Here is a 24,602-nt window from a genome sequence, read left to right as displayed (position 1 = left end):
TACTGTGAACCATCAGATCCTCCTCTCCACCCTCTCCGAGCTGGGCATCTCCGGCGCGGCTCACTCCTGGATTGCGTCCTACCTGACCGGTCGCTCCTACCAAGTGGCGTGGCGAGAAGCTGTCTCCGCACCACGTGCTCTCACCACTGGTGTCCCCCAGGGCTCAGTTCTAGGCCCTCTCCTATTCTCCCTATACACCAAGTCACTTGGCTCTGTCATATCCTCACATGGCCTCTCCTATCATTGCTACGCTGACGATACACAACTAATCTTCTCCTTTCCCCCTTCTGATAACCAGGTGGCGAATCGCATCTCTGCATGTCTGGCAGACATATCAGTATGGATGACGGATCACCACCTCAAGCTGAACCCTGGCAAGACGGAGCTGCTCTTCCTCCCGGGGAAGGACTGCCCGTTCCATGATCTCGCCATCACGGTTGACAACTCCGTTGTGTCCTCCTCCCAGAGTGCGAAGAGCCTTGGCGTGACCCTGGACAACACCCTGTCGTTCTCCGCTAACATCAAGGCGGTGACCCGATCCTGCAGGTTCATGCTCTACAACATTTGGAGAGTACGACCCTGCCTTACACAGGAAGCGGCACAGGTCCTAATCCAGGCACTTGTCATCTCCCGTCTGGATTACTGCAACTCGCTGTTGGCTGGCCTCCCTGCCTGTGCCATTAAACCCCTACAACTCATCCAGAATGCCGCAGCCCGTCTGGTGTTCAACCTTCCCAAGTTCTCTCACGTCACCCCCCTCCTCCGCACACTCCACTGGCTTCCAGTTGAAGCTCGCATCCGTCACAAGACCATGGTGCTTGCCTATGGAGCAGTGAGGGGAACGGCACCTCCGTACCTTCGGGCTCTGATCAGTCCCTACACCCAAACGAGGGCATTGCGTTCATCCACCTCTGGCCTGCTGGCTCCCCTTCCTCTGCGGAAGCATAGTTCCCGCTCAGCCCAGTCAAAACTGTTCGCTGCTCTGGCACCCCAATGGTGGAACAAGCTCCCTCACGACGCCAGGACAGCGGAGTCACTCACCACCTTCCGGAGACATTTGAAACCCCACCTCTTTAAAGAATACCTGGGATAGGATAAAGTAATCCTTCTACCCCCCCCCCCCCCCCCCCCCCCAAAAAAAATAAAATAAAATAAAAAAAAATAAAAAAAAAAAAAATAAAAAAAAATTTGTAAAGTGGTTATCCCACTGGCTATAGGGTGAATGCACCAATTTGTAAGTCGCTCTGGATAAGAGCGTCTGCTAAATGACGTAAATGTGCCCTTGAGCAAGGCACTTAACCCTAATTGCTCCTGTAAGTCGCTCTGGATAAGAGCGTCTGCTAAATGACTAAAATGTAATGTAAATGTACATTTATCCTCAATGAAGTAGCTATCATCAAAGTCGGAGCTAGTAGGGGGGGGGGGGAGTATAGTGCGAGTGTTAGTTCACAAAAGGCTTTTTGGGGGGGCTTTGTCAGTGACAAATATCAAAGCTAAGCAGGGCTGGGTTAAAACCCTGGATTGGAGACCAAAGAGATAGCTATAGATAGCTGTAGAATTTTCCAGAAGGAGGTGCTTTTGTTCCTGATAGTGGATATAACATTGAAGATCTGACGTTGTTTGAAAGGTTCAACATATTTTATACAAGCTTTGTCTATGTTGAAAATTGGTTACCATGATGACATAATCCTGTGGTTGAAATTTCTCCCTCAAAACAACAGTTTACGTTGACTTTTTGCAAACCAATTAATCTTACACATAGATTCCACGTCACAATATGTTGACAAATTACGTTGAAACAATGTTGATTCAACCAGTTTATGCCCAGTGGGTAACCTCTGAGTGGACAGGATTTAGTTCAAGTGGCTTGATGGTCTCAGGCCAGTGACATCTCCAGACATCAGAAGCCTTTGAAAATCTTGATCTTGTGTTTTTCGGCCAGAAGCAGGGTGACGTTGTACTCATAGTCCGCATCATGCACCCCGGTGTGGCGGAATGCTCCTCCCTGGTGATTCTCTTCCCAGTAGTGGTGCCAGTTTCCGTACTGGTCCGCTCCGAACCCGTACACATTGACCTAAATAATACAATACACCATTATACAGAGATACTAGTCCGCCCTGGATTTGCCACTGGCACTGACTCTTCTATGTGACTTATAGTCACATACTTATGTGCTTTGGCCTAATGCCATGTGCCACAGAATTGATGAGGTGGAATGTTGCTGTACTGATTGATGGGTTGATATGAGTCTCCCGAGTGGCGCAGTGGTCTAAGGCACTGCATCGCAGTGCTACCTGTGCCACTAGATCCTGGTTTGAATCCAGGCTCTGTTGTAGCCGGCTGCGACCGGGAGACCCATGGGGCGGCGCACAATTGGCCCAGGGTAGGGGAGGGAATGGCCGGCAGGGATGTAGCTCAGTTGGTAGAGCATGGCGTTTGCAACACCAGGGTTGTGGGTTCAATTCCCAGTATGAAAAATAAGAGCGTCTGCTAAATGACTACAATGTAATATGATGTTCGGGTACTGTGACACATACACTTGATTTTGTAGAGCTAATTTATCCATTTGCAGATTGTTTTTCGTGAAACGTACAAAACATAGGCCTATTGATAAGGACAATGCTTTAACTCTAGATGACAGTATGCAGTTACTAGAAAAACTTAATTATACAGTTACTAGAAAAAAATGTTTTGCTCTTCTAACTGACTCGGTTGAGCTATACTATAGCACATTGGGACTGTTCCGGTGTGTCTAGTTCAAAAACAGGCACAGTTGCCCCTCCCACCCATGCCGTCTGCATCACTTGGGGCAACTGTAGAGATTCCTGTTTTTCTACAGTCAAAAGACTAATAGCCAAAGGGCTGTTGAAAACTAAGGCAAAAATGGCCGCATTTTTGTTTTTTTTACATTGCTGTCAACCTATTTCCTGAACTCTTAAAATGATTAAACATTTTGTTTCCTGTAACAAAGTAGATTTTCAATTTCTACTTCAAATGGAGCACACTTTTTGAAAATCATGTATTAAATAATATGAAATAAATGTCATTAAAATAAGTTCAGTCACCCACATAAGCATACCTGGAGGCACATGTACAGTATCAACGTTGAAACATGTTTCTCTTTGTTTGGGCTAATGGCTTCCCAAAATGTGTTTGTAGAGCAGCAGTGGGTAGCTATTACACTTTTAGAAAAAAAGGTTCCAAAAGGGTCCTTCGGCTGTCCCCATGGGAGAACCAGTGGTGACCCGTCATTCAGGGCAGGTGGGGCAGAGCCCCACATTTTTAGCAACAAAATAAAATGGGGTAGCCTGTTTGGCATGTTATTTTGGCATAAATACGTGTCACATATCAGTTTGCAAACAATGTAAAACAAATAATCATTGAGTTAATAAAGCCTCCATACAAACATGGTCTCTTTTTTGCTTTCTTGAGTAAGGCAGCTCCAAAATGCAGGTGTTTCAGCCTAGCTCAGTGCTTTCTGTGGTGGTGGGGCAGCCAGCAGAAAATACGGAGCGTAGGTGTTGGTAATGTTCTCTAGTTGCGCCGTGATTGGCTCAGTGTTCTGTCACTCATGGGGACACTACGTCACTGACAAATCTAAGGGTAGAGCTGAAAATTCAAGAGCCTTGGGTGCTGCCATAGAGTTACATTAGAAGTGCCCATCCAAGAAGGCTCAAGGTCATTGGCCACAGATAAAATTACGTCAAATCACGTTATATATACAGTAGCTTTGATTGGACTGATCATGTCAACATCATACTTTCAAAATCATCATGAATCAAGTTGACAATCTACTGGCAAATCCTTTTTAATCCTTGTCATATGAAGAGAAATAATGAAGAGAAATTATAGATAAAATGTATTGGTGCTCCTCGGCCACTGAACATAACACAACAAGTTGGAAATCGCAAATTCAACAATGAGTGGTTTGGAAGGGATCAGTGGCTAACTGCAAGCATTGCAAAGCAATCAGTAGCCTGCTATTCAGTGGAGTGTGTGTGAGATCCCAATTCTTGGTTTAAGGTTCTCTTTTCCAAGCTTAAAATGATAAACATTCAACATGGGCCATGCTGTCAATCTAGCATGATTTCTGCCGCGCTCAAAACAACTGTTAAAATCTGACTTCAGTGAGTTCAAGACAACTGGGAACTCAGGAAAAAAAGAGCTCCGACTGGGAAAATACGTTTTGAACGGTCATTCAACTCGGAATTGTACGTCGGGAACTCGGGCCTCTTTCTAGAGCTACGACCTGAAGATCACTGATGTCATCATGATTCAAACTAGTTTTTTTCAGAGTTCCCAGATGTGTTGAAAGCACCATAAATCCAGAGAATGACAGACTTTGATGACAAAGTTTGATGACAAAATCTGCCCACGAAGGACCGCCGCGCCACCTTCCTGTTCAAGTGAGCACAGCACAACAAGGTGAGTACAAAAATGTATTGAATGCTGCTGCATAAATTATGTAATATGCCAGGGAGATATGTATACTGTAGCTAAGAAAGTAATACTGTAGTAAGCTGGGAGAATACTGTAAGAACGGCCCATGTTTTGAATTCTGTCGCTGTACATTTCAAAAGTGCTGAACAAATAGTTATATTGACTACGTCCGTCCTAGCTCGCTCATTAATGTCTTAATCGAAATTACGGATTGCCTCTTATCGCCTTCTCGTCCGCTTATGCCATAGTTTGTACATCTCAATTGTCAGTAGAAACCACATTTGTTTAAGCAAGTCAGCCATATCACCTATGTTTTTCTAAAAAGGCAGTAAATGAGGCTGAATGAACTGTTTCGCTGCCAGACAAGGCTCCGCTGATAGCCAGGTTTAGCAGTGGTAAGGTGTTGGGACTGCTGTTGGGACTCTGCTGTTGGGACAGCGTTATGTAGGCCCTAACAGTTTGTGGGCACTGTTTGTAGTGCAATTAATGTATTGTTTAGTGTTGTGTTGTGTAGTGTAGTGGCTTTGCTAGCATGCATCCCCCAATTCTTTTGGGGGTTTGCCCCACCAAGATTGACATGCTAAAATCGCCACTGAGGAGAAATCTTTTTGGTTCCAGGTAGAACCTTTTTGATTCCAGGTAGGACCCTTTTGGGTTCCATGTAGAACCCTCTGTGGAATGGGTTTTACACGAAACCCAAAAGGGTTATATCTGGAACCAAAACGGGTTTTCGATAGCACCTTGTTTTCTAAGAGTGTAGGACGTGGTACGTGGTAATTGCCTGCAATTCACACCTCCCGTTTAGATGCCGATAATAAGCATAACATTCGGCGCTCTGCCCCTCTTTCTCGCCCAAAATGTGTTTATTTGTAGAGCAGCAGTCGGTAGCTAATACAGTACTGCACAGCGTGTGGCCATTTCACCGACGCAGGCGGTTACTTCACTTCCATCAGCGGTTAAATTATTTGGGCACTTGGGACACTTTTTCCAGCTTTAAACTCTGTAAGACCTCAGTGCAAACTCAACGCAAACCCAGCGCATGCTTTGCAGTCACAGAACACACTCATAGTGTACAGAACTTTGGCAGACAAACACAAAAGGAAGTGTAAAGCTTGTGAAGGTGGGTGGACTCACCTTATCACAGATGTGAATGGCAAACAACAGGCTGAGGAAGCCAGTGGAGGGATACCGGCCATGACTCTCCAGCCATGCATCATACACATATTTAAAGAAGGTCGGGCTGTATATCAACACCTGAAAAACATAACAACAGCTTTGACCTTGTGAGAAGTGGAAAGAATTTAATCTTGATCATTTATCAATCAATGAACCAACCAACCAATCACTAGCTCTTCAAAATCTGCATTCTTTTGTTTCCAGGTAAGGTAAACTAAAGCAGATCGACCCATAGGGCTTTGGTCAATAGTAATACTCTACTGTAGGGTGCCATTTCGGAAGCAGCCAAGGGTTCACTCACCCTATTCTTGTTTGCCTTAATCCTGGACTGGACAGGAATGTACGTGCTGCAAGAAACAAAATAAGATATAATATAAGAAATATCAAAGTATTATCACAGATAAAAGGGGAAACCAAAGTATCTTTGGTACTGTCAGTATAAACCACCATCGTTGATAAAATTCAGGCGCCGCCATCTTTGTTTACTTTGTGGTGGCCATCCGGTTGGCTATCAGCATTGGCTAACATTAGCCTACTGACTATGAGCTCCTCACGACAAACTAGTAGCCTATACCAGTAATATGATCAGTAAAAGTTGTCACGTCTGGAAAAGAAACCCGATTTTAGGTTAGAAAATGTACATTACACTGACACTGATACTGTTTTAGTTACCGTTTCGATACTTTTTTTTTATGTTTGTGTTGGTACGGTAACAGTTTGCAAACTATTGTCACATTATTTATGTTTTTACAGATGATCACAGTGTCACTGCCCCAAAGCTGTACTAATTATGAAGATGACCAGATACAGATGCAAACAGCAGAGGCTTGTTTACGGTCAAGGTCAAGGGTTGTGCATAAGGTCATATGCTATTATGATGTGCTGGGTGTAAGGTCATATAACCAATGTTGATTTGGGAATGATTTGATTTGTACTACATGTAGGCTATTCACCACCAGTAGGGTAGACTGTATGAAAAGAAAAGCTGCACAGTGTAATAGATACCAACGTTTCTACAGCTATGCTACCTTCTTCAGGATTCAAGCTGTACTGTGATATAACTAGAGCTCTAAGAATTATTGACCATCTGACCCATAACATTATTAAGCTACAGTTCAACCCTGATACTCAGGGCTGGACTGGGACCAGAAATCGGCCCTGGCATTTCTAACACACAGGCCCATTTTTTTCTTTGAGGCCCCCACACCAGCCCATTTTTACCCTCGAGGACCCCACACCGGCCCAGTTCTTCCTTGAGGCCCCCATTATTACCAAGATCATAATAATTTTGCGCAGAAAACCCAAGTTAGACAGGCCCACTGGGCAGAAAATGGGCCAGCCCACCCCTGCTGATACTCCAGGTGCCAGTAAAGATTCCTGCAGGCAGCTAAGCACCTCCACAACCTCCTCCCCTTCCTCACATCTTCCTCATCCTCAGCAGTCATTAGATAATTAACATAGGAACATAACCATAAGGATGTAACTGTCAAAAGCGTTCCAGCTGAAGCCACATTTATGACCCAGTTGAAGGAGAGTGTTAAAAATCCACACACTTAGAATCCACATGCTTAGAAGCAAACAGTTATGTAATTATGTGCCAACATGTGGATACTTGTGGTTATGGCAAACAGTTATGTCATTATATGCCAACATATGGATACTTCTGGTTATGGCAAACAGTTATGTCATTATTTGTTTTGTTTTGGTTCTGTCCATTTGTAGCTTGTTTTTGGACACAGGTCCAGGAATGGCTAAAGGATTGCAATATTTACCTGGATCTAACCTTGCAGATAGCATTACTGGGTGATCTGAAAAGTCATAGTCAATCAATCAATAATATAATAATACTTTTAGCAAAAATGTTTATTTTTAATTCACAATCTGTAGAAGCAATGAGAATAGAAAGGTTCAGAACTTTTGTAAAACATCACAGTACGGTTGAAATATATATGGCAAATAGAAATCCTATATGGATGGTGTTAAGAGATAGATGGGAGGTATTGAATAGAGTTGAAGGATGGGACTAATAACAAATAACAACAAATAATAACAAAGATAGCTAATAATGTAAGCATACTGTGTCCATAATAAGTATATAGGTTGTATGTTGGGAGCTTTTGGGAAAGAGCACAGTTAGAAAGATATGGCATATAGAAGCAAACCGGATGGACATCATGAAAATGATCGGAGAGGTTGAGAGTAGAAGAAGTTCAGGAGCAAAAAATAAATAATATATATATATATATATATAATAGAATTATTGTAAAATTAACTCTGTCCATAAGGTGTAGATAGTAAGTATAGACCGGAAGTAGAGGCCTGGGCATTGTTGTTCACTAATTTACTCCAAGTAGGGAAAGGATGGTGGGGTTGAAAAGTAAAAAAGAAAAAGAAAAAAAAAGAAAGAAAAAAAAAAGAAAAAAGAAAAAAACAAAAAAAACAGTTATGTCATTATGTGCCAACATGTGGATACTTGTGGTTATGGCAAACAGCCCTGAAGGAGGCACTGGGTGCACTTTTACAAATAATGTTTACACAGCGTAAAGGATACCAGACCTCATTCATTACAAACAATTCCACAGGCATTAACTACAGCTCATATTGAAGGTTTGCTAAGGTGTACTTACATACTTTCTTATGTGAACTTGATGAATGTGTAGTGAATGTGCATGGTCATTGATCACTCACTGTTTGATGGAGCCTGTGGTCAAGGCACTGGTGATCCACTGCAGGTCCAGAGTCTTGAAGGGGATGAGCAGGAGGCTGGTGGTGTTGTCCAGATCTATTGCGCTCTCTGGGTACATGACGTGATGCGTAGTCTGGCTCCCAACATCCTCCTCAAAGCCAGAGGTAGGAGCCATGTTCATTCTGCAGGAGCAGGGTTCGGTTTACGGTTAGTTCTGTAATATAACATATGGATGATAATGCTTTCACAAACTAATCAACATAGCTGCTTTGTTGAAGGTGGGATGCCTGGAGGTACAAAACTGGAATTTTATCGAAATTACATTTCTGTCATTTGGAACTTGAATGTGGTGATGAATCAGAGGCTTACTGTATATTCTCAATATCAGGCTCTGGGATTAACCGTCTTCATGACATTCCTGTAAATATCTACTGAATATCCACATCCTAGTACAGAGGGTAGTGCGTATGGCCCAGTACATCACTGGGGCCAAGCTTCCTGCCATCCAGGACCTCTATACCAGGCGGTGTCAGAGGAAGGCCCTCAACATTGTCAAAGACTCCAGCCATCCTAGTCACAGACTGTTCTCTCTGCTACCGCAAGGCAAACGGTACCGGAGCGCCAAGTCTATGTCCAAAAGGCTTCTCAACAGCTTCTACCCCCAAGCCATAAGACTCCTGAACAGCTAATCATGGCTACCCGGACTACTTGCACTGCCCCCCCACCCCCACCCCATATTTTTACGCTGCTGCTACTCTGTTAATTATTTATGCATAGTCACTTTAACTCGCATGTACATATTACCTCAACTACCTCAACTAGCCGGTGCCCCCGCACATTGACTCTGCACCGGTACACTGTATATAGCCCCCCTACTGTTATTTTATTTTACTTCTGCTCTTTTATTCTCAACACTTTTTTGTTGCTGTTGTTTTATTTTACTTTTTTATAAAAAATTAATGCATTGTTGGTTAAGGGCTGTAAGTAAGCATTTCACGGTAATGTCTACACCTGTTGTATTCTGATGCATTTGGCAAATACAAATTAGATTTGATTTGATTTGATTAGTAGTGCAATGGCACGTGGCAGTCTGTGTAATTCCTGCTTCTCCACATGATCATACAGTTCATATTTGTGTCCCAGTTACAGTGAGTACATTGAGGGCAAAGCTTTAGCTGCCCGTTTAATTAATCTAGTTAGTTTGTTCTTCCAAGAGGGGATCTGTGTGTGTGTGTGTGTGTGTATGTGTGTGTATATGTGTGTGTGTCTGTGTGTTAAGTGAGTGTGGGGTGAGCAGTATAATCAATTTCAGACAAGAACTTTCCTCCTCATTTACACACTGATAGTTGGTCTGGCTCCTCATTGAAAAACAGTGCAGAAATCCAATCTAAAGCTGGGCTTTTCACTCACAGATGTGAGGTGCATAACTATCACTACATCTGTTGGGCTCTAGGATCCAACCTAATGAAGTTACTTGCTGAGGCTTTACCCCATCATACATGGATCAGAAGTTGATTGATGTTTAATCCACCGCTCATCCAACGCTGTAAGCGTTTTATACTCCAGACAAGCTAATTATGTTTGAATAAATGAACCTGGTGCATCTTTGACACCTGTGATATAGCAGCTCTCATAGAACCAGATTATTTTTTTTTAAGTGTGAGGGGTTTTGCTGGTAAATATTTATTATCATTACATGAAACGGGATGGGTACTATAATTTTACATTACTTTGGGCTATGCGCTTGACAGTGGGTCAATGCTGTAAGGGTCTGTACATGGAACAGGATGGGTACTATGATTTTACATTACTTTGGGCTATGCTTGGCAGTGAGTCAACGCTGTTAGCATCTTATTCTCCAGACGAGCTAGTCATGTTTGAATAAAATATTCCTGTGCTTCCTTGACACCTGTGATATAGCAGCTCTCATAGAACCAGAATAAATAGGCTTTTACCTTGAAAAAAAAAAGAGTGATGGATTTTACTGGTAAATATTCATTTTCATTACATAGAACGTGATGGGTACTATAATTTTGATGCAGAGCACATACGACATGTTTCTCATTTACAGTGTCGGATCTGGCAATCGAGCGTCAATTGTAAGTCATACTGTAGTAGCAGCACATGGGCTCCATCCTAAATGGCACTGTACTCCCTTTATAGTGTACTACTTTTGACCAGGGCCCATAGGGGATGCAGAATGATATGAACTGTACATCATTCCTGTGCTTGTAAGCCTCTACTGCAGAGAAGGATTGTGTTAAAAGAAAAGCAATAAGTCTTGCGTTTCTTGTCCCAGTCTCTGCGTAATTAAATCACCAAACATGCTGCTCCACAGCAGGGGATGTTGTAGAAGTTAAGTGCAGAAATACAGCTTTACATTGAGGAGAAATTGTACAGAACTGCTGGTGAGCGGAGAAAAACCATACATTTACATTTTAGCTCTTATCCAGAGCGACTTACAGGAGCAATTCGGGTTAAGTGCATTGCTCATCGACAGATTTTTCACCTAGTCAGCGCAGAGATTCGAACCATTTCCAATGGCTGCTTCTGTGACAGCATGGCCAGCACCATTGAGGGCTATCTCCATTTTGAAGTAGTCAATGGGTACCTTCGAGCGGATACAGTGTGTTGCATTATGGGGATAAAAACTGTCCGACTTGCGCCTACATGTCGACTGCATAAACTTTACAAAAACCTTATGAGCAAAGGTCATGCAGTTTTTTATGAAGTCGCCTTCAAGTCGCTGTGGTTGCTTCTCACCAACTGTACCATGCAGCCATTACCAGCATTGTGGGATGCACTATTTGTCAACCAATCATTAGGCTGCTTTTGGTTGACCCACGCGAACGTGGCCAAAGAAGTGACTGAAACAGGAACCAACGTTGCCGTGATTCTAAAGCTACAGGGGATACAAATGAAAGTGATATTTGAGTCATCTGTCTAACCAATTAATTGTAGCCTACACACGTTATGTTTTCAGTTTGTGTGATATTTCCATTTCCATTTTACATTTTAGTCATTTAGCAGACGCTCTTATCCAGAGCGACTTACAGTTAGTGAGTGCATACATTTTTTTCCTACTGATATAGGGGTATAGAGGGCTTGCAGTTGATGTACGACGCCTCCTGGCGGCCATGTTGGAAGACCACCGCATTAATTCTTCCGACAACAGCCGAGTTTCTTCCCCAAACTGCATGATAACAGTGCCTAAAACTAGTTGATTCATCACCACAGTCATTTTCTGTGGATTATTTGGCTGCTCTAACAAGGCAGGAAAGACAACAGGGAAAAAGTATGTTTACAGATTCCCCGCAATCATGAAACACCATTGGTGACACCAATAAGATAAGACTCGAGAACTGTCAGAAAAGCAAATAAACCTTTTTGCATGTCAAGACCTGAACCCGATCGTCTGCTACGATCATTTCCTAACTGGTAAGTCAAGTCTGATCGATTTCGAGTTTAGTTTAGCTGTTATGCTAACCAGGTGTTAACAACAACACTAAATTAGCTATCTAGATAGCTTGTAGTCTAGCTATTAGCATGTGTCGAGCAATTTTTTCACCATAAAAAGGCACCTTTATAACAAATGATTGCATGCCTCTATCATCGCATTTGCAGACTAATGTAAGCCTACTATTCCTAATGTGATGAGTAGATTGGATAGTGATAATTTACGCTATTAATAAGAGCGTAGTGGCATAGGTTTATAAGCTATATCAGAGAGGTTTCTTTCCTTTGCACAGGAAAAATGTGGCCTTTGATAAACATTTGATGCAATTCTACTACACTTTATATGACTGGAGACATTAGCAGATTATTTTTTAATACGATGGTAGATAAGGCCTACTCTACTGTCACTGACAACAGATAATTAAAAACGACCTTGTCTTGAATGCAACCATGTAATCTAGAATATGACATTCATTTTACAAAAGCTGGATCCCTTCTAGCCATGACCATGAAAAGGGGAGGCGCAAATTGTACAATATGACGTCCATAGCCTGGAGGACAAAACTCCAGTATTTATTATACAGTTGAAGTTGGAAGTTTACATACACATTAGCCAAATACATTTAAACTCAGTTTTTCACAATTCCTGACATTTAATCCTTGTAAAAATTCCCTGTCTTAGGTCAGTTAGGATCACCACTTTATTTTAAAATGTGAAATGTCAGAATAATTGTAGAGAGTGATTTATTTAAGCTTTTATTTCTTTCATCACATTCCCAGTGGGTCAGAATTTTACATACACTCAATTAGTATTTGGTAGCATTGCCTTTAAATTGTTTAACTTGGGTCAAACATTTCGGGTAGCCTTCCACAAGCTTCCCACAATAAGTTGGGTGAATTCTGGCCCATTCCTCCTGACAGAGCTGGTTTAACTGAGTCAGGTTTGTAGGCCTTCTTGCTCACAAATGCTTTTTCAGTTCTGTCCACACATTTTCTATAGGATTGAGGTCAGGGCTTTGTGATGGCCACTCCAATACCTTGACTTTGTTGTCCTTAAGCCACTTTGCCACAACTTTGGAAGTATGCTTGGGGTCATTGTCCATTTGGAAGACCCATTTGCGACCAAGCTTTAACTTCCTGACTGATGTCTTGAGATGTTGCTTCAATATATCCACATCATTTTCCTTCCTCATGATACCATCTATTTTGTGAAGTGCACCAGTCCCTCCTGCAGCAAAGCACCCCCACAGCATGATGCTGCCACCCCCGTGCTTCACGGTTGGGATGGTGTTTTTCGGCTTGCAAGCTATCCCCTTTTTCCTCCAAACATAACGATGGTCATTATGGCCAAACAGTTCTATTTTTGTTTCATCAGACCAGAGGACATTTCTCTAAAAAGCATGATCTTTGTCCCCATGTGCAGTTGCAAACCGTAGTCTGTCTTTTTTATGGCGGTTTTGGAGCAGTGGCTTCTTCCTTGCTGAGCGGCCTTTCATGTTATGTTGATATAGGACTCATTTTACTGTGGATATAGATACGTTTGTACCTGTTTCCTACAGCATCTTCACAAGTTCCTTTGCTGTTGTTCTGGGATTGATTTGCGCTTTTCACACCAAAGTACGTTCATCTCTAGGAGACAGAACGCGTCTCCTTCCTGAGCGGTATGACGGCTGCGTGGTCCCATGGTGTTTATACTTGCGTACTATTGTTTGTACAGATGAACGTGGTACCTTCAGGCGTTTGGAAATTGCTCCCAAGGATGAACCAGACTTGTGGAGGTCTACACATTTTTTTCTGAGGTCTTGGCTGATTTATTTTAATTTTCCCATGATGTCAAGCAAAGAGGCACTGAGTTTGAAGGTAGGCCTTGAAATACATCCACAGGTACACCCACAATTGATTCAAATTATGTCAATTAGCCTATCAGAAGCTTCTAAAGCCATGACATCATTTTCTGGAATTTTCCAAGCTGTTTAAAGGCACAGTCAACTTAGTGTATGTAAACTTCTGACCCACTAGAATTGTGATACAGTGAATTATAAGTGAAATAATCTGTCTGTAAACAATTGTTGGAAAAATTACTTGTGTCATGCACAAAACAGATGTCTTAACCGACTTGCCAAAACTATATTCTTTTAACAAGAAATTAGTGGAGTGGTTGAAAAACTAGTTTTAATGACTCCAAACTAAGTGTATGTAAACTTCTGACTTCAACTGTATGATAACCCATTGATAATTTGTTGAGAACTTTATTCATAAGAGGAGGGAAAATGTATGGAGAATACAGCATAGGACAAAGGCCTCAATGGGATAGGTCAACCTGCTGTGTTGACTATTGGTAGTTCCAGCCCAACAATATATTTAATCTTTATATGACACTAAAACACTTGAATGAATTAAACACAACCAAAAAATGAAGAGACCTGATGGTATAAGTGACCTGTTAGAAGTGCTATTCAAACATCAGGTGTGCTTTTAATTTGTTTATGTACTACTGAAGGTTCACCAACTGACCTCTGTCAAGACACCCATCTGGACTGCATTCCCACTGTGAAGATGAGCAATGCTGCAGCAGCATCAGTTTCTACTTATACTACTTTGTCCTTTTCCAGATATGAAAGGAGACATTCCTCAGTTATACGAGATGGTTGTCATATGCTGTGCTTTGGTCAATCAATGATTCTGTTGTGCAATTTGAGTAGAGAGAACCTTCACCTTGTCATGACAAAAGTGCCCCCTTAAACCATATGAATATATAAAACGTAGTTTGGAATGTGTAAAATACTATTGTTTATGATATTGTAAACATACTGTACATGATATGCTATATTGTTGTATGGGTGAAATGAAAAGTATTGTCATCTCTGCTTTTCCTAGCCCCATTGAATAAAAAGTATTTCTTATAGCCCAACTATTTTCTTACTTTTACAATTTAAACACATTTAGCATAGACAATGTAATTGTTGTGGTAGTCTTAGGAAAACCATCTTCATTATCACAGTAGCCCCTCCAAGTGCCACTCAGACCTTCTGGGATGAAAGTTTCTGGCATTGAACTTGGTGGTAGCAGTTGTGTGTATGTTTTAAGCGAAGGATCCCATCCTCTCCTGCTTCCAGACATTTCACCACCTAGATTACAAGGGTTGGATTTGCACTAAACACATCTATTTCAACTTGTCAACTAATCATCAGGCCCTCTGATTTAAATCAGGTATGTTTGTCCGGGGCTACAGCAAATATGTGTGCTGTTGGGTGTACTCAAGGACTGCAGTTGGGACCACTGCTGTAGGCCTATGGCTGCATTGGCGTTGCATTCCATTATCAGCTGCAAAATGGGTTCACATGGCTGATATCCTGAAAAAAATGATGACAATCAAATGAAACTAATTGGAGAGCTTATGACTAAACAAAAAGGTAACACAGAAACACAAACAAATGTCAGATTCCCTTCCCCTCTTTATTGCAGGATTGTGATCTGTGATTAATCAACATTGACACTAGTTCATCTTGAGTAATAGTTCAGTAAACAATTAAAACAAGTTTAAACACTTAACTTCAAAGAATCAAGACTATTTCATATAATTTAAAAGTGTACAAATAAGCATAATTTCAGGTTAAAAAAAAGAAGTCAATACCAGAGGTGGCCAACCTCGCTCCACTGATCCCTGATCTACTGGGTGAGCAGACTTCTGTTCCAGCCGAGCAATAGCACATTTGATTATTAAATAATTAGGTTTGATACATTGAATCAGGTGTGTTAGTGCTGGGCTGGAACAGAAGCCTGCACACCCAGGTTGGCCTGCTCCTGTTGTAATAGGTTTATACATTGTCTGTCACGACTTCCTCCGGAGCTGCCTCCCCTCCTTGTTCAGGCAGGCTTCGGCGTTCGTTGTCACCAGCCTTCTAGCCACTGCCGCTCCATATCTCATCAATACATTTGTCTTGTCTTGTCAATTACACACACTTGGTTCATATTCCCCTCATTAGTACGTGTTTTAGTGTTCCCTCTGCCCCCTTGTCCTTGTGGGTGATTATTTATTGTGAGGATTAGTAGCTCGGTTGAGCTCAGTATTTTGTATTGCCGGGGTATTTTCCCCATGTGCATGTTTGTTCCAGTGCGCTGGATTACGGAATAAACTCTGTATACTGTGATTTACTCTCCTGCGCCTGACTCCTTCAAATCACGCATCACATTGTGTGACTTTTAAACTGTATTTCTGTTCACAAAATGTGCTAACATAGGTACACATATAAGCCATGGTATACAAGGATGTACCCTTATTCTCTTGGGACATTCATTGCGTCATCTTCATATGCAGACAGGGTTCCACAGCTCTCTGTATCTGAGAACAGAAAACATTCTAAAGAAACAGGTTGCATTATACTCAAATTAGACAGCACTGAATATTATGTTACTATATCTCTCTGTCCTCAGTTTTTCCTTGCTAGGGACTGGAACTGAATAATAATTTCATAATGTCCTCCCACAAAGGTACCTGCCCTATCCAGAGTAGCCTACTCTCCCATCTCTGACAGCTTGAATTGATAGCTAATCCTTTCACCCTCTTCCATAGCTACCTACCTAGCTACAAATGCATTTAGTTAAAACGATAAATACATCAAGATAGCTAACTAGCTAATATGAAGTTAGCAAGCTGGTGATATTTAATTAACCTAGCTAGCTATACAGTTTGTAAGTTCCAGTCCCTGACTCCCGAGTGGCACAGTGGTCTAAGGTACTGCATCACAGTGCTAGCTGTGCCACTAGAGATCCTGGTTCGAGTCCAGGCTCTGTCGCAGCCGGCCGCGACCAGGAGACCTATGGGCGGCGCACAATTGGTCCAGCGTCGTCCAAGGTAGGGGAGGGTTTGGCCGGCAGGGATGTGGGTTTGTTTCCCAAGGGGGGCCAGTATGAAAAAAATAAAAAATAAATTAAAAACATGTATGCATTCACTAACTGTAAGTCGCTCTGGATAAGAGCGTCTGCTAAATGACTAAAATGTAAATGTAAAGTTAGCTAACTAGCGAGCATTACATTAGCAGCTCATTTGAGTCAGCCTACACACTACGTTTCTGTAGCAAGGTAGCTAATAACACTATTTTTGATCATTTTCAAAATATATATACTTACTTGAATAGGTTCTATCACTGCTTCCATTTTCTGGGTCCTTAGAAAAACTAAATAATGGGCAATCTTCCCGAAGTTTCCGGTGGTAGCAAAACGCAACCAGCCATGTGGACGATTGGAGGACTTCCAATAGACTGACTTTGGTCTTCCAACACAGTGCCTGGTGCGGTTGCTAGGTGATTTGTGACAAAACTGCAAACCCTCTAAAGGAACTTTTATAAACAATAGGAGCTACACTAATATATATATATACACACACACAGTGAGGGAAAAAAGTAGTTGATCCCCTGCTGATTTTGTACGTTTGCTCACTGACAAAGACATGATCAATCTATAATTTTAATGGTAGGTTTATTTGTACAGTGAGAGACAATATAACAACAAAAAAATCCAGAAAAACGCATGTCAGAAATGTTATAAATTGATTTGCATTTTAATGAGGGAAATAAGTATTTGACCCCTCTGCAAAACATGACTTAGTACTTGGTGGCAAAACCCTTGTTGGCAATCACAGAGGTCAGACGTTTCTTGTAGTTGGCCACCAGGTTTGCACACATCTCAGGAGGGATTTTGTTCCACTCCTCTTTGCAGATCTTCTCCAAGTCATTAAGGTTTCGAGGCTGATGTTTGGCAACTCAAACCTTCAGCTCCCTCCACAGATTTTCTATGGGATTAAGGTCTGGAGACTGGCTAGGCCACTCCAGGACCTTAATGTGCTTCTTCTTGAGCCACTTCTTTGTTGCCTTGGCCGTGTGTTTTGGGTCATTGTCATGCTGGAATACCCATCCACGACCCATTTTCAATGCCCTGGCTGAGGGAAGGAGGTTCTCACCCAAGATTTGACAGTACATGGCCCCGTCCATCGTCCCTTTGATGTGGTGAAGTTGTCCTGTCCCCTTAGCAGAAAAACAACCCCAAAGCATAATGTTTCCACCTCCATGTTTGACGGTGGGGATGGTGTTCTTGGGGTCATAGGCAGCATTCCTCCTCCTCCAAACACGGCGAGTTGTGTTGATGCCAAAGAGCTCGATTTTGGTCTCATCTGACCACAACACTTTCACCCAGTTCTCCTATGAATCATTCAGATGTTCATTGGCAAACTTCAGACGGGCCTGTATATGTGCTTTCTTGAGCAGGGGGACCTTGTGGGCGCTGCAGGATTTCAGTCCTTCACGGCGTAGTGTGTTACCAATTGTTTTCTTGGTGACTATGGTCCCAGCTGCCTTGAGATCATTGACAAGATCCTCCCGTGTAGTTCTGGGCTGATTCCTCACCGTTCTCATGATCATTGCAACTCCACGAGGTGAGATATTGCATGGAGCCCCAGGCCGAGGGAGATTGACAGTTATTTTGTGTTTCTTCCATTTGCGAATAATAGCACCAACTGTTGTCACCTTCTCACCAAGCTGCTTGGCGATGGTCTTGTAGCCCATTCCAGCCCTGTGTAGGTCTACAATCTTGTCCCTAACATCCGTGGAGAGCTCTTTGGTCTTGGCCATGGTGGAGAGTTTGGAATCTGATTGATTGATTGCTTCTGTGGACAGGTGTCTTTTATACAGGTAACAAACTGAGATTAGGAGCACTCCCTTTAAGAGCGTGCTCCTAATCTCAGTTTGTTACCTGTATAAAAGACACCTGGGAGCCAGAAATCTTTCTGATTGAGAGGGGGTCAAATACTTATTTCCCTCCTTAAAATGCAAATCAATTTATAACATTTTTGACATGCGTTTTTCTGGATTTTTTTGCTGTTATTCTGTCTCTCACTGTTCAAATAAACCTACCATTAAAATTATAGACTGATCAATTCTTTGTCAGTGGGCAAACGTACAAAATCTGCAGGGGATCAAATACTTTTTTCCCTCACTGTATATAAATATAAATATATACACAAATGTATGTGGACACCCCTTCAAATTATTGGATTAGGCTATTTCAGCCACACCCATTGCTGATAGGTGTATAAAATCGAGCACACAGCCATGGAATCTCCATAGACAATCATTGGCAGTAGAATGGCCCGTACTGAAGAGCTCAGTGACTTTCAATGTGGCACCGTCATAGGATGCCACCTTTCCAATTAGTCAAGTTGTCAAGTTTCTGCCCTGCTAGAGCTGCCCCAGTCAACTGTAAGTGCTGTTATTGTGAAGTGGAAACGTCTAGGAGCAACAACTGCTCAGCCGCGAAGTGGTAGGCCAAACAAGCTCACAGAACGGGACCGCTGAAGCACGTAGCGTGTAAAAATCGTCTGTCCTCAGTTGTAACACTCACTGCCGAGTTCCAAACTGCCTCTGGAAGCAACATCAGCACAAGAACTGTTTGTCGGGAGCTTCATGAAATGGGTTTCCATGGCCGAGCAGCCGCACACAAGCCTAAGATCACCATGCGCAATGCCAAGTGTCAGCTGGAGTGGTGTAAAGCTCGATGCCATTGGACTCTGGAGCAGTGGAAACACGTTCTCTGGAGTGATGAATCACACTTCACCATCTGGCAGTCTGACGAATCTGGGTTTGGCGGATGCCAGGAGAACTGTACCTGCCCCAATGCATAGTGCCAACCGTAAAGTTTTGTAAAGGAGGAATAATAGTCTGGGGATGTTTTTCATGGTTCGGGCTAGGCCCCTTAGTTCCAGTGAAGGAAAATCTTAACGCTACAGCATACAATGACATTCTAGACGATTCTGTGCTTCTAACTTTGTGGCAACAGTTGGGGGAAGGCCCTTTCCTTTTTCAGCATGACAATGCCCCCGTGCACAAAGCGAGGTCCATACAGAAATGGTTTGTCGAGATCGGTGTGGAAGAACTTGACTGGCCTCCACAGAGCCCTGACATCAACCTCATTGGGATGAATTGGAACGCCGACTGTGAGCCAGACCTAATCGCCCAACATCAGTGCCTGACCTCACTAATGCTCTTGTGGCTGAATGGAAGCAAGTACCCGCAGCAATGTTCCAACATCTAGTGGAAAGCCTTCCCAGAAGAGTGGAGGCTGTTATAGCAGCAAAAGGGGGACTAACTACATATTAATGCCCATGATTTTAGAATAAGGAGGAGCAGGTGTACACATACTTTTGGTCATATAGTGTATGTTGACACTGCCAAGTTGATCTGAGCCTTGCTGTTGGAAAACCACCAGTGTTCAACTTTCGGCATCACTCTCCAACCTTCGTTTACAGTCGGCTTCATTATACTTACTGCTCGAACACACCCTATTTCTTCTTCTCCGAGTGTATTGTCCAGTCCCGCCAGGATTCCATGATTCTGCGATCGCATATAATGTGAGGGCTTGCAAATTTGACCAATCACTGCACTATTTCAGCATAAAACAGTCAAATCATCGCGGGTATCGCATCAAACCGACCCATCAACGTAATACAAAAAGAGGGCATGCAATTTAGACCAATCACTGCACATTTACCACATAATATGGCTCAATCAAGCCACACATAAACAAACTTTTTCCCTCATCAGCACATTTTTGCGACAAATTGGCCAAAACCATTGCATATTGCCATGCAAAATCAAGCATTTTTGCCCGCAAATATCACAAGAAATCCCTGCAAAATCCTGGAGGGACTAATTGGCACTTGGTAAATAAACTGAAAAGGTTCCTACCCCCATCTATGTGCTGGAGTGTGTATAGTCTGAACACGTATAAAATCAAGGGTGATTAGCTGACCCCTTCTGCTGACCTGGATGGAATTCTGTGATCCTTCCTTAACCTATATCAAATCCCACCCAGTTGACTACTACAAAATCAATCGCGCGGCACATCATGCTAAATCAGGTTTTGGGGCCAAGTGGCTTTGACTTTGGGCCATATCAAATTCTATGAGACAAACTGACATGGGAACAACAGGTAGGGCAGCTGACAGGTGTGACATGATGGGAGGAATGTCTGTCTATGCTAGGGTGAAATTATATTGAGGACATCAAACCAAATGGGGCATCCACACCTACATTCCACAATGATCAGATCACAGTATAATTCAACAGGTGAGATGATATTCATAGCATATAAAAGCACCTCGATGGAACAAACTTGTTTTCACCTTTCATGAGGTATTGTGATGATAATTGTAGGCTATAAACGCCTTGATAGAACAAAACCGTTTGTATCCCGGCTCAGGTGTAATCTTATCAAAGGTGGGGGTGGGACTCAAGAAACTGGACTACAATGATTGCACTTGCAAATAACATCACAAAGCCTAGATATTGGTCAGGCATGAATGCTATACAGAACAAAATCACTCTTATCTGTCTTTGCAGTTCCATTCCTAACAACATACTATATGTAACTCATAAACAAAAAACAAGCTTGATCAGTCACCTGATTATGACATCATTGGAGTCGATGAGGGCTCCGTAGCGGGAGCCCTTGAGGTTCCCTGAGTTCCCCACCACAGCACAGGTCCTACAGCGCTCAGGGCCCGCGTCCATGTAAAGGTCAGCATCAGGGATGACCTGGAACAACTTCTCCACCACCTCGCTGAAGTTGGCAGGCTCTTGCTCTGCCTGCAACCACTGGAGAGAGACCGTCAAGCCTTTAGCTCGGTCTTCAACCACTCGAGACAAAGCAGAGACAGTGGAGGTAGGGACACAGCAGAGACAGGGAAGAGGTAGAAACACAGCAGAGACAGCCCAGCTAGCACATAACGTTCTGAGAACCATATGTTTCTTAGAGCTTGGTGTGAGCGTGATGGTCTTATGGTTATTTTGCATACAAACTTCCCATAACATTTCCTACAGGTTTCCTCATGGTTCTATTTAAAGTATGTTCTCAGAACATTAAGAAACCGTTAGTAAGGTTCAAAGAACATTCTAAGAAAGTTATTTTAAGACATACTTTCCGTTCTCAGCATAAAAAAACTGTATCCTCTATCTTGTTAAAGGGATACTTTATCTACTTCCCCAGAGTCAGATGAACTCATGGATACCATTTGTATGCCTGCGTGCAGTTTGAAGTAAGTTGCTAAGAAGCATTAACGCAATTGCTATATAGCATTAACACAATGACTGGAAGTCGGCTAACATGCTAGCAGATACCCATAGACTTCTAGTCATTGCGCTAATGCTAGTTAGCATTGGCTCTCAAAACTACCTCTTAACTTCCTTCATACTGGACACAGAGACATAAAAATGGTATCCACTAGTTCATCTGACTCTAGGGAAGTAGATAAAGGGCATCATTGTAGTTGCTGGAGATAGAGAAAGACTGCAAGAGAGGGCTAGCGCATGCACTGATTTAAAGCAACAATATTTGAGTAATAGGCCGTTTTAAAACTCTGCAGCTGCAATTAAAAGAAAATAATCTTTACAATTAAAAATCAAGGTGACCCCCAAAAGCCAGATGGAGATGGATAAATTAGACGTGCATTCGGTCTTTATATTACTGTAGCATAGACTATGCTGCAGCAAATGCAGGCCTACCTGTCACAAGAAAAAAAGTTACCATGATAAGGAAAAGGTCAGTTGTACAACTGAAATGTGTCTTCCGCATTTAACCCAACCCCTCTGAATCAGAGGTGCGGAGGGCTGCCTTAATCGACATCCACGTCTTCAGCACCCGGGAAACAGGGGCAGAATGACAGATTTGTACCTTGTCAGCTCGGGGATTCGATCCAGCAACCTTACTGAACTGCGTTCCATACTGAGATGGGCTGTCTGTCCAGACCCTGAGCGTTGATGATTCATCATGTAGAGGCCGTAGAGAAGCCCGATTTAAACATTGCATATAATTTAATAGTTCCATTTTACGCCATGCTGTTCATATAAATAATTTATTATAACTTACCAGTTTCTCAGTTATTTATTCAGGGAAAAACCTGGCTACCCGGTAAATCTCGGTAACCGGGTTCCCGCCATTCAACCCTAGCACACACCAAGACACTTTTTTTGACAGAGCCAGTAGTTGGACCTAGACAGTGCTCATCAAGCCTCACCTCTTATGAAACAAGTTGTGAGTAACAGGAGGTTACCTAGTTATTGTTCCATCTACTCTTCCATCTAATTGGCCAAGGTGAATGTGATAACCTCATCTCCATAGAACCCTCTGATTGGACACGACATGCTGTCGATGTCACGTCTCAGGGCATGTGATCCTTCCACCTCCAAGGTGTATCTCCTGTAATCAGCCCCAGAATCAATTCTAATTTACAAGAAAGTGTTCCTAACTGACTTCTAAGAGGGGACTTTTGATGTTTGAATTGAAACGAGCGACGGCATACCATTTGACGTTGAACCGGGCTGTTCCTAAGTGATTGGCAGCTCATTCTTCATTGTATATGACCTTGCTTTAGAAAAACCAAGAACAAACTGACAAACTGTGATGCAGTGGTTTTGAGGCTAGAATAATGAAGAGCTCAATATACCACAGATTAGGTTCAAAAATAGAATATCTCTGAAATACTGAGCAACAGGGAGTGGAACGTTTTTTAAAAATATTTATTGGATCTAGACTTCTCTAGCAATGTTGAATGGTATTCATTAAGTAGTCATTCAGTTCTTTCTGGTGGAATCTTAGAAATTAGCCACCTCAAAGTTCATGGGCATTGGTAGGTACAGTATCATGAATAACCATGTCATGGACAAAATGTTTTCTTCCTTGTCCTGATGTGACTGAACCAAACTCACCTGTGTGGTTATTCACCTGAAAGTCTCAGAACCTGCCATCACCTGTACCTGTCATCAGTCAGCAGACGGTTCCTCCAGATAATCAGAGGGTGGACTAATCCAAACTCTCTAACCCTAACCCTTGCTTCATGTCCACATCCCAGTTCAACCCTAACCCTAGCCTCAACCCTAATCCTACCCTTGCTTCATGTCCACATCCCGGTTTAACCCTAGCCTGAACCCTAGCTTCATGTCCACATCCCGGTTTAACCCTAGTCTCAACCCTAACCCTTGCTTCATGTCCACATCCTGGTTCAACCCTAACCCTAGCCTCAACCCTAACTTCATGTCCACATCCCGGTTGAACCCTAACCTCAACCCTAACCTTAGCCTCAACCCTAACCCTAACTTCATGTCCACATCCTGGTTCAACCCTAGCTTCATGTCCACATTCTGGTTCAGCCCTAACCCTAGCTTCATTTCCACATCCCGGTTCAACCCTAACCCTAGCACAACCCTAACCCTAGCTTCAAGTCCACATCCCAATTCAACCCTAACCCTTGCAGTGGTAACATCTCACCTGCCACCAGCGGTATGTGTCGTCAGTCAGCAGGCTGTTCCTCCTAGACATCAGAGGGTGGACCGACAGGTTGAACCGCTCAGTGAACCAGGGGTCGTCCTCCAGCTCAGTCATACACTGTCGACAGCCACACTGGCCCTTAGAGAAGAAGCTGTCCGACTTGCGGATGGCGTATTTGAAGAAGTACAGAGAGGGATCTCTCAACGTGTAACTGAAGAGGAACGTGGTGAACGTTACAATGCAGGAAAACACAGTAAATGCCCTGATCTTCCTCCACTTCGATAGAGACATGGTGTAGTGGTAGATTAAAAACTCAGTTGTCTGGGAGGTAGAGGGAAGGGAAAACCAGAGAGAAGCCCCTTATTGAAAATTCCAATTTCCAAGTGACATCTGAGAATATTTCCTCCCCTGGAGATTTCGTGGCACTAACAGGCTGAATGCTGGGTTCCTCTGATGAACAGAAACAGTCCCTGTCTTCCTCATCACAATTACAGGCTCCCCTTCACACTGTTGGAAAACAACAACATCT

At 42.8% G+C, this 24,602-nt stretch overlaps 1 protein-coding gene across 1 annotated transcript; it reads right to left on the bottom strand.

The window, feature by feature from the left end:
* Positions 1-1,900: 1,900 nt before the first annotated feature.
* Positions 1,901-24,364, bottom strand: LOC311126851 (CMP-N-acetylneuraminate-beta-galactosamide-alpha-2,3-sialyltransferase 1-like; the record flags this gene model as incomplete). The annotated part of the gene is made up of 6 exons (XM_084158570.1): positions 1,901-2,074; positions 5,575-5,694; positions 5,918-5,963; positions 8,305-8,484; positions 21,212-21,405; positions 24,074-24,364. The coding sequence occupies 6 exons, from the start codon at positions 24,362-24,364 to the stop codon at positions 1,901-1,903; spliced, it is 1,005 nt and encodes a 334-aa protein (XP_084014696.1).
* Positions 24,365-24,602: the final 238 nt, after the last annotated feature.

This window comes from Coregonus lavaretus (genome assembly GCF_964263955.1).
Source record: "Coregonus lavaretus genome assembly, chromosome: 3".
In the NCBI taxonomy this organism is placed as follows: Eukaryota; Metazoa; Chordata; class Actinopteri; order Salmoniformes; family Salmonidae; genus Coregonus; species Coregonus lavaretus.
The sequence above is the reverse complement of the archived record's forward strand: the minus strand, read 5'-3'. Positions and strand labels throughout refer to the sequence as shown.